This window comes from Canis lupus, chromosome 13, assembly GCF_003254725.2.
Source record: "Canis lupus dingo isolate Sandy chromosome 13, ASM325472v2, whole genome shotgun sequence".
Taxonomy (NCBI): Eukaryota; Metazoa; Chordata; class Mammalia; order Carnivora; family Canidae; genus Canis; species Canis lupus.
This window is the reverse complement of record NC_064255.1, coordinates 60,712,015-60,726,466: the sequence shown is the minus strand read 5'-3', so window position 1 is coordinate 60,726,466 and position 14,452 is coordinate 60,712,015. Positions and strand designations below refer to the sequence as shown.

Below are 14,452 nucleotides of genomic sequence, written 5' to 3'. Positions count from 1 at the left end.
GAAAGCACTGTCACTAAGGAAAAGGTTTTTTGAAAACTTTTCCCATTAATTTTAATAGGACGCATTATATTACATACCAAGATTACATTATATTACATACCATTATACAATATACCAAGATACGAAAAAAAAATCAACTGAATAATAAGAACAAGTTTATAAGCAATAAACAATACAGACTTACATAAAATATATTGTTAAAAAAGGTTTATTGTACTTGCCAAAGTGGAAAACCTGATAGTGGGTAGTGGTTAGTGGAGGAAAGAAATAAAGGAATTATTCTTTGGAAGATAAATTCTGCTTTCTCCCCATCAATTTTCCACCGTTGGGGGACTAATAGTTATCTTGCATTCAAACTGCACTTAAAATTAACTTACAACACGACAGAAAAAAAAACTAAATTTAGGGAACTTCAAAACCAATGGAAATGCCATTGACACATAACAGAATAGAGTCCTAGAAGATGCATCCTCTACATTCTTCTCATTTGATATACCTATACAAAGCAAAATAACCTGATACATAATTCACATTTTTAAATGATAACCTCTGTATAGAAAATGTTAAGTATATTAGTATGTTTTTGTTTGAGATGGTAATGCTTAAATATTGATTTTTATTGCATTCTTGTTTAGTGTATTTTGGAAAAGAGAAAGTCTTTGTACCCAAGAGCAAAAAGGGTGATTGTCTGTAAGGTGATAGAACTTCCCAAGACATAGCAAAATGGTGTTAACTAAACAGTTCTTATGAGGGAAGACTGGAATTGACATTACTAATATCAGTACTAATATATTTCATAATTAGAGATAAGATTGCAAGAACTACAATGAATAAGGAAAAAAATTAATTGAACTAACTGAAGATGAGAAAAAATTTCATTGTACAAATAAATACTTAAATGAAAAAAAAAAACCTCATAAGGATAACTTCAAAAAGCCTCCAAAATATTATTAAACCTAAGTAGCTCAGGCCTCCAGGAAACACCAGATTATCCAACTTCAAGACTTAATATAAAGCTAATCAAGACAGTGTGGTATTGGCAAAAGAAGAGACAAGCAGATCAATCAAATGATCTTCAACAAAGGACCAAAGGCAATACAATGAAGCAAAGATTATCTTTGGTGCTGCAACAAGTAGACATTCACATACCAAAAAAAAAAAAAAAAAAAACCCGTAATCTAGACAATGACCCTACACACTTCACAAAAATTAACTCAAAATGGATCATAGACCTAAATGTAAAATGCATGGTTCTAAAACTCCTAGAAGATAACACAGGAGAAATCTTAGATGACCTTGGATATGGCAATGGCTTTTTAGAAACAACACAAGATATAGGACAAAAAATTAATTAAAAAAAAACAAAGTAAGATATAATCCATAAGAGAAATAATTAATAAACTAGACTTCCCTAAAATTGAGAATTTCTGCTTTGTAAAAAACAATGTCAAGAGAATAAGATAGGGACGCCTGGGTGGCTCAGTGGTTGAGTGTCTGCCTTTGGCTCACGTTGTGATCCCAGGGTCTTGGGATCAAGTCCCACATCGGGCTCCCCACAGGGAGCCTGCTTCTCCCTCTGCCTGCGTCTCTGCTTCTCTCTGGGTCTCTCATGAATAAATAAATAAAATCTATTAAAAAAAAAAGTAAGATAAACCATGGACTGGACTGGGAGAAAATACTTGCAAATGACACATGTGATAAAGGACTGTAATCTAAAGTATATAAACAACTCTTAAAACTCAACCAGAAAACAAACTAATTTAAAAATGGGCAAAAGTCCTTAACAGATACTTCATCAAAGATACACAGATAGCAAATAAATGTTTGAAAAGATGATTGCTATTATGTCATCAGGAAACTATAATTTTTGTCTTTCATGTTTTATTTTTTTTATAAATTTATTTTTTATTGGTGTTCAATTTGCCAACATAGAGAATAACACCCAGTGCTCATCCCATCAAGTGCCCCCCTCAGTGCCTGTCACCCAGTCACCCCCACCCCCTGCCCACGTCCCCTTCCACCACCCCTAGTTAGAGGAAACTATAAATTAAAATGAGATACAACCATATACCTATTAGAATGGCCAAAATCTAAACCACTGACAACACCAAGTACTGCCAAAGTTGCCAGGCAGTAGGAATTCACATTCATTACTGGTAGAATAGCAAAATGATACCACCATTTTGGGAGACCATTACAAAGTTTCTTAAAAACCTAAAACACTCTTACCATACAATCCAACAATTGTACTTCTTGGCATTCACCAAGTGACCTGAAAACTTATGTCCACACAAAAATCTACACACAGATGTTTGTAGCAGCTTTATTCATAAATGCCAAAACTTGGAAGCAAGCAAGACGTCCTTCAACAGGAAAGTAGATAACTATGATCCATGGAGACAATGGATTATTCAGTCCTAAAAAAAAAACCAAGCTATCAAGCCATGAAAAGAAGCCATGGAGGAAAAGAAATGCAAATTCTAGGTGAAAGCCTAACAGAAAAGGCTACATACTAAATGCTTCCAACCATATGACTTTCCGGAAAAAGCAAAACCATGAAGACAATAAAAATATTAGTGGTGGCTAGAGGTTGGATAGGGGTGATGAAGAGAACACAGAGGATTTTGGGGGCAGCAAAACTATTTTGTATTACAATTACAGTGGTGGATATACGTCATTATTCATTTGTCAAAACCCACAAATGCACAACACTGAATAAACCTTAATGTAAACTACATACTTTGAGTGATAATGTGTCAGTGTAGGTTCACTGATTAAAACACATGTACCGGGACGCCTGAATGGCTCAGTGATTGAGCATCTGCCTTTGGCTCAGGGTGTGATCCCAGGGTGCTGGGATCAAGTCCTGCATCGGGCTCTGCACAGGGAGTCTGCTTCTCTCTCTGCCTATGTCTCTGCCTCTCTCTCCATGGCTCTTATCAATAAATACATAAAATCTTTAAAAAATGAAATAAAACAAATGTACCACTCTGGTGGTAGATGTTGATAGCGGAAAAGGCCGTACAAATATGGGAGAAAAGAGTATGATGGGAACTCTACTTTCTACTTAATTTGCTATGAACCTAAAACTGCTCTAAAAAATAGTCTATTAAAAAAAGAGAGTGAGAGAGAGATAGGACGGATACAATCCAAATAAGGTCTGTAGTCTAGCATTTCTGGAGGTAATAACATTTACATTTTTCTATAAAAAATACTTTGGGACTTTTTCTCCTTTAAAATATGAGAGACCTGGGATCCCTGGGTGGCGCAGCGGTTTGGCGCCTGCCTTTGGCCCAGGGCGCGATCCTGGAGACCCGGGATCGAATCCCACATCAGGCTCCCGGTGCATGGAGCCTGCTTCTCCCTCTGCCTATGTCTCTGCCTCTCTCTCTCTCTCTCTCTCTGGGACTATCATAAATAAATAAAAATTTTTAAAAAAATTAAAAAAATTAAAAAATTAAAAAAAATAAAATATGAGAGACCTAATTTTTAGCAGGGTTCAGTATATAGTGTTCAGTTTCTGACATAAAAGATGAGACTACTCTGAATGAGGGAATGTCTTGCACAATTAAAATTACCTTATTAAAACAGCAAACAATAAAAATTAGTCCATACAGTCTGATGTAAGATGATCTAATATGGGAAATAGGATAAAAAAAGATAATGCAGACCACTAGGTTCAATACTCTTGTACCCACCAATGGTACAGCTTTTATTGTGAATCTTAACAAAAAAAATTTTAAAGGTTTTTTCAATTCTACAGATTTTAAAAAGGCATTAAATTAAACATTTCTAGAAGTCACTAAAAATCTCCAAATTATGTCTTCACTTAAAACAGAATCGATGTTATTTATTTAAACCATTGTCACTGTTTTATATTCATATTTTTTTCAAAAGTAGGATAAATTTTAATTTTAAAAAGATATAATCATTTCAATGAGTATAGCTCCATCACAGTTCATGAGATTTACACTTATTTACTAAACTAATATTTAGTAAACAAATTCATTTGTATCAAATACAGACAAAAAAAAAAACCCATACAATATCATGAAATGGTTTCAATATTCATGGTGAGTATAGGACTTGAGACAAAGTCTCAAGATCAGTGCATCTACAATGTTTAACCTACAAAATTATCATCTTTAATTATCAAAAACACAAAACAAAAAATTACATTTTAAAAAGGAAAATGATAGTTTCAAAGTCAAAGTGACTCTTCTCATTTCAAAAACAGAATTTTTCTAAAACATCAAGTAGAAAGGTTACATAGAAAAACACTGCACACCTTAACTAAGCAAACTTGAGAAAAACCTTTATCTACAGACCTAAAATGAATCCATGCAGTTTTAAAAATTACAACTATTCTACCCCCTTGTATTCTTTATTATTACATATGTTTCCTAATATATATTTAACAAAAATGATAATACTTTCAAGATACAGAACATATAAAAGAGGAAAAAACTGAAGGTATAACCCCTACAGAGAAGCAAAGCAAACTGTGAAGTGAAAAGTGATCATGTTCTCAAAAGTAGAAACGTGTGACTTTCATTTAAGCTTTAAAACAGCAGGCTGTCAGGGTGCCTGGCTGGCTCAGTCAGAAGAGTGTGCAACTCATGATTTTGGTATTATGAGTTGGAGACCCACGTTGGGTATAGAAATTACGAAAAAATAAATAAAAACAAAAACAAAAAATAATAATAAAGTAGCAGGCTGCCTAATTAATCCAGACAGTAAGGAAAGCAGGTAGGGAAGGAAGTTAGAGCTAGGATAAAAGAGATGATGCATCTAAGAAGATAATCTACCTTGTCTTCAGTTTCTCTTTTGACCTCTTAAGTAAGTATAAAGGTAAAGATGAGAAACTACTCACTCCCAGTAGAGTCGACAAAAAATAAAATGGAAAAACTTATCCCTTGCTATGTTCCACTAAATTTTTACCAATAAAAATGGAAAGAAACTTAGGGAAAACCATACTTTCACCTCAAACAAATTACAGGCAATCATATTTTAAACCAATCTTTTAACTATAAGTTTAATATACACTCTAAGAGAATGGTCTAAGAAAAAAATAGGCAGCTATTTTAAGCTCCATATAAATTGAATCTTTACACTTATCTTTTAAATACAGAAACATGTTATCATTTCCTCTCTAATCTTCTAAAATCCCATGCAAAAAGACAAGTCTCACCCATACCACAAATGTAAAAACAAAAGCAGAATAAAGATTAATTACTTATACGATAGGTTATGCCATTACAAAATGGGAACAAAGTCTGACCTGCTCCTTTATTAATGAATTATAGATACATTCATAAATATCAATGAAGTGATTAAATACTAAACTGATCTTATCTTCCACATAAATTAAGATGGAAGGAGAGACGCTTGATCAAAAGTATTTAAAATAAAACTTCATAATCCTTTTTTTGGGATTTCTTAAATTCCACTTTCCAACTTGTAATCGGTGCATTAATTTATACAGCACACACTAACACTTACTATGTAACATTAAAGTTCCCACTTAAGAAACTGTTCACCAGTGAAATAAGAAGCACCAGGGGGAAGAAAAAAAAAGCCAACCTGCCTAGGAAAGTAATAGAAGGGAAAGACAGGAGGAGGCCGGGTCCTTTCATGATGTAGTTCAGCCAGTACTTACTCTGGAACCATCTACCTCCAGACTTCTTGTTGTGAGAGATAATTCGATGTCTTTATTTTTAAAAAGCCAAAAAGAAATGAAATTGCTCATAAACTTTTATACAGAATTCATCAAAACAATTTTTTTCTTGGAACAAAAATGGCAAAAAAAAAAAAAATGGTAAAAAACCTGAGTTTTCTAGAGACTTGTATGAATATCGAGCTATGAAGATACACAAAGCTGAAGTATCTAGAATCACTTGGCTGCCTTTAGTCTTCAGCAAAATCACAAAGTGCTCAAAAATTCTTTGACCTGAGGGGAGGAAATAAATATTAATATAATTCTTGAATAATTTGAAATGTCTAATATCCATCTCTATTTAATAGTATATAACAGCTGAAGACCTCAATTGTACTAAGTAACTCCATCACAAAGCCACAGTATTTATTTTCAAAAGATATATTAATATCATAGTAGTAAAAGATAAATGACCTAAAATGTCATTACAGGAGTTATTAAGTTTTCATCTAAGATTCATACAGTTCTATAACAGCCATAACACAAATTTCATAATTTCTTTATAATAACATAGACCACTGACATGCAGCTTTAGCACCAAAAGTATTAGAAATTGTGATGGTTTAAACAACTCTGAAAGGTCCAGACATGTAAAATTTATAAAATTTCTGAAGCACAAATATGAGTCATGTATACATATCTGTAATGTTAATATGCAAGGAAAGGTCATATATGTTGTGAATGAACCTAATCAACTAAACAACATCACAATGCAAAAAGATTCTATTCTCTATAAATTCTAGATAACACATAATTCTTCTGAAGAAAGGAAGATTGTTGCCTTGAAATAATATCTTAAAAATACTTATAGTAAAAAAAAATACTTATAGTAATAATGTTACATAGTAACAGTAACTGCACTTACAGTAGTAAGCAATGCATAATATATAGAAGTGTCAAATCAATATGTTGTACACCTGAAACTATATATCGCATTGTATGTCAGTTACATATTTCAATAAGAAAAAAAGAAAGCCCACTACTAGTATTAATTAAAGGTAAACAATAACATTTATATACGATTCTTAGTCAAAATACAGAAGTATTAGATAAAGTTAAAAAGTGGTTTTACAGATTCACTCAGTTAAAATATTGGTTGGCTGTTAGTATTACAATGGCTGATTTAATTGTATTTCATTTAATTTCATAGTATCATAAATGAATCATATCCTATATATTTTATAAAATATTTTAAAGATTTTATTCATTTGAGAGTGGGTGAAAGCATGAGCAGGGGCAAGGGCAGAATGAGAGGGAGAAGCTAACTAACCATAAGAGATTCTTAATCATAGAAAACAAACTGAAGGTTGCTGGATGGGAGGGGGTGTGGAGGAGGGGGTAACTGGGTGATGGACATTAAGGAAGACACATGATGTAATGAGCACTGGGTGTTATATAAGACTGATGAATCACTGACCTCTACCTCTGAAACCAATAATACATTATATGTTAATTAATTTATTTTATTTTTTTAAAGATTTTATTTATTCATGAGAGACACAGAGAGAGAAGCAGATACACAGAGGGAGAAGCAGGCTCCTTGTAGGGAGCCTGATGCAGGAGTACTCAATCCCAGAACCCTGGGATCAAGACCTGAAGCAAAGGCAGACACTCAACCACTGAGCCATCCAGGTGCCCCAATTAACTGAATTTAAATAAAATTTTTAAAATATTTATTTATTTGAGAGAGAGAGAGCAAGTGAGCATGAGCAGGGGGAGGGGCAGAAAAAGAGGGAGAAGAAGACTCTCCACTGAGCAGGGAGCCCCATGGTGGGGCTCAATGTTGGGCTTAACCTGAGACTTGATCCCAGGATACCAGGATCATGACTGGAGCTGAAGGCAGACGGTTAATTGACTAAGCCACCCAGGTATCCATATATATCCTATATTTTTAACATCATTATGATACAAAGAGGTCATCTGAATTTTCCAGATATGCTTTACTTTACATATATCATGGGAAAAACAACTATATGAGTAGTTAATAATAAGTGTTGAGATTTTCAAAGTTTTTGAGATATATCATTTATGAACGTCAGCTTCCTATTATAGTAAATAACAGATATTTTGTGAAGGAGAAAAAAATTAAATTTCTCTCAAAACTAAACAAACCAAAAAAAAATGTGGCTTCATCTTTAGATCTTGGATCATCACTAAGTTAATTAACATGGACAGTAGGATATTTATTATACAATTCCCGTTACTATTCTCTCTCAAGTGTACATCAATAGGTTTACTACAGTCCCTTTATCAGTACAGGCACCACTCATTAACAGAATATAGTCAGCTCCCAAATATGTAGAGGACAGATTAAGTCTGATTAAGACAATGACTCAATGATCAGGCAATGCCAATTTATCATTGACAAGGTCCCACAGAAAGTCAAAACTAAAAATCCTTTAATTTCAAGACCTAAATATAAAAATGAATGAAATCTTTATCCTACAACTTCAAGTATCTTTCATACTGAATTAAGTTAAAAAAGATAAATTTAATTTCACAAGTAGTTCATTATTCAAGTACCTAAAGATTGATGATATAGAGAAGAGGGGAAGAAGACGAAACAGCAGAAGAGAGGAGGGGAGCAAGAACTTTTGTTAATGTGATCATCCCTGTATTACAGATAAAGGGACAGAAGGATCAAAGAACCTCCTCATTTTAGCGAAGGCCACAGAGCTAGAATCTCAAGTTAGGATTAGAATCTAAAGTCTAAATCCCTCTAAAGCTCTTAATGGTCTCAGTATAATTTTGTTTTCTTTCCTGTTAGAAAATTGTTTTCCCACAAGTTACAACACTTTTCTAGACAAAACAAATGTTAGTGTATAGTCTTTGTATAAATATACCTTTTCAATAAGACCATCGTGTTTGTCTTTAAAGTCTTCATTGATATCCAGAGTTAAGATAGGGATTTCTTGTAGAAAATCAAAGTTGGTTCTGTTTTAAAAAGAAAGAGGTGAACAGAATCTTAAAAAGCAATAAAGAAAAAAAAAAACACTAAAAACTTATTCTTATACCATCTCTGGAATATCAAAATGTTGTCAATCATTTTATATTAAATTTATTCTGCAAGTACTTTATCTGAAAGCCCCTTCTTCCTTCCCTAGATTTACTACTATATACTAATAATATCTAAAAATCTCAATGTAAAATATATAAAGCTAGGCATTATGACATATAATCCTCAAAAACCAAAATCTTAACATAAAATAAGGAATGTCTGCATTTGAAGATGAGAAAACTTAAAGCTCAGGGAAGACACTCTGAGGCTCAGAGGATGCCTAACAAGTCAGTCTGGATTTGACCCAAGATCCAATGACAACAAAGTCCATGCTCTTAACAACTGTGTTATACAACCTCCCAAGCCTTGATCTAAAAAATAAATTTGAAGGATCTTATCTTAAATTCTCTCTGAAAGAGAGTACCTAAGTAACATACACAGGTATATTTCCTACTCCATCACTTAATTATATGCTATCAATACCACTGGGGAAGATTAGCCATAAAAATTTTAAGGAAATAGGATCTCATTACAATAAAAAGAATCACAATTGACACCTAATTCTGGTAGATCTTACAATACTAGTTTAAAATAAAAATGGTTGAAAATGAAAATCTGTACACGTTTTAGATTAAATTTTTATTTTAAAGGTCTTTAAATAGTAAATAAGAATAAGGAAGTCTTACTTCAGTGTTCTATGAAGTAGCCAGCTCTCATGCTTATAGTGAAGCTTCTCTAAATATTCAAGAGGAATGCCTTGTTCTTCATTTCTTCCCCGTAAATATATTCTATTCAAGCATTTCTAAAAGCAAACAATAAGAAAGAGGTTAGGGGCAAGGAATAATTATTCTTGTCTGTTACCATTAAATTTTTCTTCTCTTGTGTCTCTTGAGTTACGCTAGCCAAAATCGCCATTTATTCCTTCCAAAAAGTTGAAATAGTTCATTTTTCCCTTCATGTGCTTTTCAATCATTTGATGACTCTAAACCAAATAGTACTTTTAGAGTAAGTCTATAAACTTATGGGATCCATACTTGAAAAATATTGTACAAAATAAGCTTGGTAAAATGTAAATGCTTCAAAATGTATTATAAATCCTCTTTTCAAATACTTACATGATCCTACAATCAAGATATTATAAATAATACTGATGAAATAAAAGTTAGACTTGTGTTAGACTTTAAGATACTGACTATACTTTCTAACAAAATGAAATTATTAGTATTCTTTATGTGCTATATTGACATTTACTATTTTTGTAATTTTTTTAAAGATTTTATTTATTTATGAGAAAAAGAGAGAGACAGAGACATAGGAAGAGGGAGAAGCAGGCTCCCTGCAAGGAGCCCAACATGGGACTCAATCCCAGATCCCAGGATCATGCCCTGAGCCGAAGGCAGACACTTAGCCACTGAGCCACCCAGGCGTCCCTATTTTCGTAATTAAAATAAAAAAAAAATTATTCTCAAAAACAAAAGTGAATTTCAAAATAGATGTTAAATTCGAGCTTCCTTTATATTAAAAAGAACAAAGTCATCACTTGGAATCAGAAACCTGGTTTCTTTAAAAATTCAGCTTCAATAATAACATAATATTCTCTCAGGCTAGAAATCATGACATTTATATTCATCAGAGCCTTCTTTGTGTCTTAGGGAAGACAGGAATAAAAAGCAGAAAAACTGGAATGTAAGCACCAAATCTAGAATTTAATAAATATAAGCTCTTATTTAGGTTAGCTTTATGAAAGTCATCCACTTGGTCTTCCTGGATTCATTACATAACTTCATATATAAGTAAGAACAGTTATTTTACAACCGATCATGAAAGGCACATTTCTAAGTAAGCTCCCTTAACTGAAGATGGAAAGAGCCCTCTAAGTCTCTTCTCAACTAAAGCTGCTATCCAGGGATCCCTGGGTGGCGCAGCGGTTTGGCGCCTGCCTTTGGCCCAGGGCGCGATCCTGGAGACCCGGGATCGAATCCCACATCGGGCTCCCGGTGCATGGAGCCTGCTTCTCCCTCTGCCTGTGTCTCTGCCTCTCTCTCTCTCACTGTGTGCCTATCATAAAAAAATAAATAAATAAATAAATAAAAATAAAAATAAAGCTGCTATCCAGTCCAAGCCATGAACAGACATAAAAGATTTCTTGAAACAGACCTCCATCAACTTTGCAATTCATTCACAAATATTTGCTGAGCTCCTACTATGTATCTAGGTCCTATTCTAGGCAATGGAAATCCAACAGTAATTAAAATACCCTGTCTCACACCAAGATGCCTATACTCTAGCAGTCACTCAAGCAAAATTTCAATCTAGCTGTAACAGGTAAGAGACTTTGCAAAAGTTAGGAAGAAATAATGAAGAACAAAACTGAGAAGTACAAAGAAAGACCTAAAAAGAGCAACTTGCCAAATCTGGGTTTCTACTTTGCTGACAAAGAGAATGCTTCTATCTACACAGATATGAGTTTCTAATTTGGATGTGAGAGGTAGAGAGTAAGGGAGTGGAGTTCAACTAAACTGCCTTCACTGCGTGCCACCAAAAGGATTTCTAAATATTAAATTGTCAATGGAGCAAGCAAATTTTTATTGAGTCTCACCTCTGGAGTGGCTCGAAGATAAATGATTCCATCCAGTTCCAGGCTTTGGCCAAATTGGTGATTCATCCAGTCATGCCAGTCTTGATAAATTGTCCACTCTGTTTCATTCATGCACTCAGATTCATACAGATTAGCTGCAAAGACATACCTGAAAGAGAGTCTATATCAACACATAATTCCTTTCCAAAAAAGACAAAGAAACAGAAAAGAGAAAGTAAATCTACTAAATGGACATGGAACATTCTCCCAAGATCCATGGCAGATAATGCCTTAGACAGCAGAAAAAAAATCAACAGAATATCTCCAACTATAGGAAATATGTTCTTTGCCAGCAGTTCTCAAAAATGTAGTTTAAGGACCCCTGGTAGTCCCCAAGATCTTCTCAAGGGTTCCATGAGAGGCCAGATTACTGTATACACTATACTTCAACCAAAAGAACATGGCACACAGATGAATATAGAAGCATAAATGAGAACCCAGCTGTCTCCTATTAAGTCAGACATTAAAGAGATTTGCAAAAATATAAAATGATCCTCCTCACGAATTCTTTTGTTTTGAAAAATATAACTTTACAAGTATGTTATTTATGCTAATATGTAATAGGTTTATTATTACTAATTTTAAATAAATTAGTAAATGTTCTTTATATTTCTCAATCTTAATTTTTAATAACATAAATATCAATAAGACACAAAGCTCTTGGGCTCTTCAATAATTATTAAAATGAAAAGGGATCCTGAGACCAAAGTTTGAGAACATTTGTTCTGAGCCAACTCTAGCTTAAAAGAATCTTTGCATAAGCAGGGTAACTTAAGGATCAAAAATCCCCCCCCTTAGAGATTTTTGATCTTGCTGAAGATGCAAGTCCAGAGTACAGATCCAGATTTAACCAAAGGAGATGAGGATTTTAAGAAGGGTAGAAGAAAAAAATACTTCTCTGCAAATCTGAATGAGATGGCTATCATATTCCTTAAAGTTTCCACGGAAGCTAGCAACTTTAATTAACACTAGGGCTTCCCTATAATTAATAATGGCATTAGCCATTATTACTAAACTGCTGAAGGTAATGTTGCATTTCAAATCCTCAAAACAGCCTTGTTTTGATTACCAGGAAACAGAAAAAAAAAAAAAAAAAAAGCTCCAGTTCCAAGCCATGATTCCAAAATGACAAGTGCAACTCATTTATTATATATACCTGTCACTATATATAGATCGTTCAAAAAATAATACAGGTTTCTCTGCATCTTTGAGCTTGCCATCAAGACAGGCAAGCTGGGCTCTTATTCGACTGAGGCACGCATATGACTGGAAGGTAAAAGACCACCGTTCAGGCTTCTCATACATCATCTGAAGAACATTCCCACCACTTTTCTGAGATGTTGTCAGTTCCTATTTTGAATTTGAAAAAAGAAACAAAAGGCAAAATTAATGATCAATAGTTATTTAAATTTTTTAAAAAGCCCAAAAGAGAAGTTAGATAAATAAATGCATCACAATTAGCAAAACCAACATGATTAAGTCCTCTTCCTCCTGCTCTTTCCCATGGTATTCTTCAGGATGCCTGAGGTCTAGAAGAACTTGAAAGGCCAGCTTAACCATCAGTTCCTTAGAGCTTTTCCACAAGAAGTCACAAACAAAAGCCTATGGCAGAAAATACTTGTTTGGCCCTTTTAAAAACTGGAATTAGTTGTCAAAATTTAAAAGCTAAATAATTTCACATAATACACCTATATTTATATCTTCTTTTAAAAAATGCAAAAACCAGAAGAGCATTTTTCACAGAACTAGAACAAAGAATCCTAAAATTTGTTATGGAATCACAAAAGATCCTGAATAGCGAAAGCAATCATGAGAAAGAAAAATCACATTGAATCCATGGCCTCAGCCCCTCCAGACAGTTTAGTAGTCTGTAAGTCTTAGCAAGCAACTTTAGCCCTAGTGATCATGATCAGTTAACCTTCTTGGCATATCTACAGATCGTTTATTAATTCCTAGAAAAACTCGGAACTAAACTCTCCTGCACAACCTCCCCCGCCACCCTGGGCACCAATCACAACCACCATAATATCTATAGCTGGCACCACTGAGTCTACATGCAATCAAAAAGTGTTACAGACCACTGTGCTCCCTTTTTACTGATTAAATGCTCTAAAGTTCCTTTAAAAATCTTTGGGCCAGGCAGAAATCTCAGAGTCGGCTTTTGGACAAGACTCTACCTTCTCCCCAGGTGGTGGACCTCCTGAATAAAGTTCATATTATCAATCAAAATTCATCTTGAGTATTGGCTTTTTGAGCAATGAGCAGCCGAACTTGGATCTTTCAGTAACATTATCACAATCCTAGACTTCAAGATAAACTACAAAGCTGTAGTAATCAAAACTGTACGGTACTGGTACAAAAACAGATATATAGATGAAAGGAATAGAAGAGGAGAGCCCAGAAATAAACCTACGCTTATATGGTCAATTAATCTATGACAAAGGAGGTAAGAATATACAATAGGAAAAAAGACCATCTCTTCAGTAAATGGTGTTGGGACAACTGGACAACTACATGTAAATGAATGAAACTGGACTACTTTCTAATACCATACACAAAAATAAACTCAAAATGGATTAATGATCTAAATGTGCGACCTGAAGCCATAAAACTACCTAAAAGAGAAACAGACAGTAATTTCTCTTACATCAGCCATAGCAACATTTTTCTAGATACGTCTCCTCAGGCAAAAATAAACTATTGAGATTGCAATACAAAATAAAAAGCTTTTGCAAAGCAAAGGAAGCTATCAACAAAACAAAAAGGCAATTTATTGAATGGAATGGAAGAAGATATTGGTAAATGATATATCCATCTGATAAGGGATGATATATTAAAAACTCATATAAAATATATTAAAAACTCATACAACTCAACATAAAAAAACCCAATCTGATTAAAACATGGACAGAAGGGATCCCTGGGTGGCGCAGCAGTTTGGCGCCTACCTTTGGCCCAGGGCGCGTTCCTGGAGACCCGGGATCGAATCCCATATCGGACTCCCGGTGCATGGAGCCTGCTTCTCTCTCTGCCTGTGTCTCTGCCTCTCTCTCTCTCTGTGACTATCATAAGTAAATTAAAAAAAAAAAAAAAAAAAAAA

The 14,452-nt window shown here is 33.9% G+C and overlaps 1 protein-coding gene across 1 annotated transcript in view; it reads right to left on the bottom strand.

Moving 5' to 3' along the window:
- Positions 1-3,678: 3,678 nt before the first annotated feature.
- DCK (deoxycytidine kinase) overlaps positions 3,679-14,452 on the bottom strand; it is a 31,188-nt gene continuing 20,414 nt past the window's right edge. The window contains exons 3-7 of the mRNA XM_025435720.3: positions 12,509-12,702; positions 11,314-11,461; positions 9,401-9,516; positions 8,560-8,650; positions 3,679-5,950 (exon numbers count right to left, since the gene is read on the bottom strand). Of these exons, the coding sequence (XP_025291505.2) occupies positions 5,924-5,950; positions 8,560-8,650; positions 9,401-9,516; positions 11,314-11,461; positions 12,509-12,702 (576 nt within the window). The 3' untranslated portion in view covers positions 3,679-5,923. The remainder of the gene's footprint in view (positions 5,951-8,559; positions 8,651-9,400; positions 9,517-11,313; positions 11,462-12,508; positions 12,703-14,452) is intronic.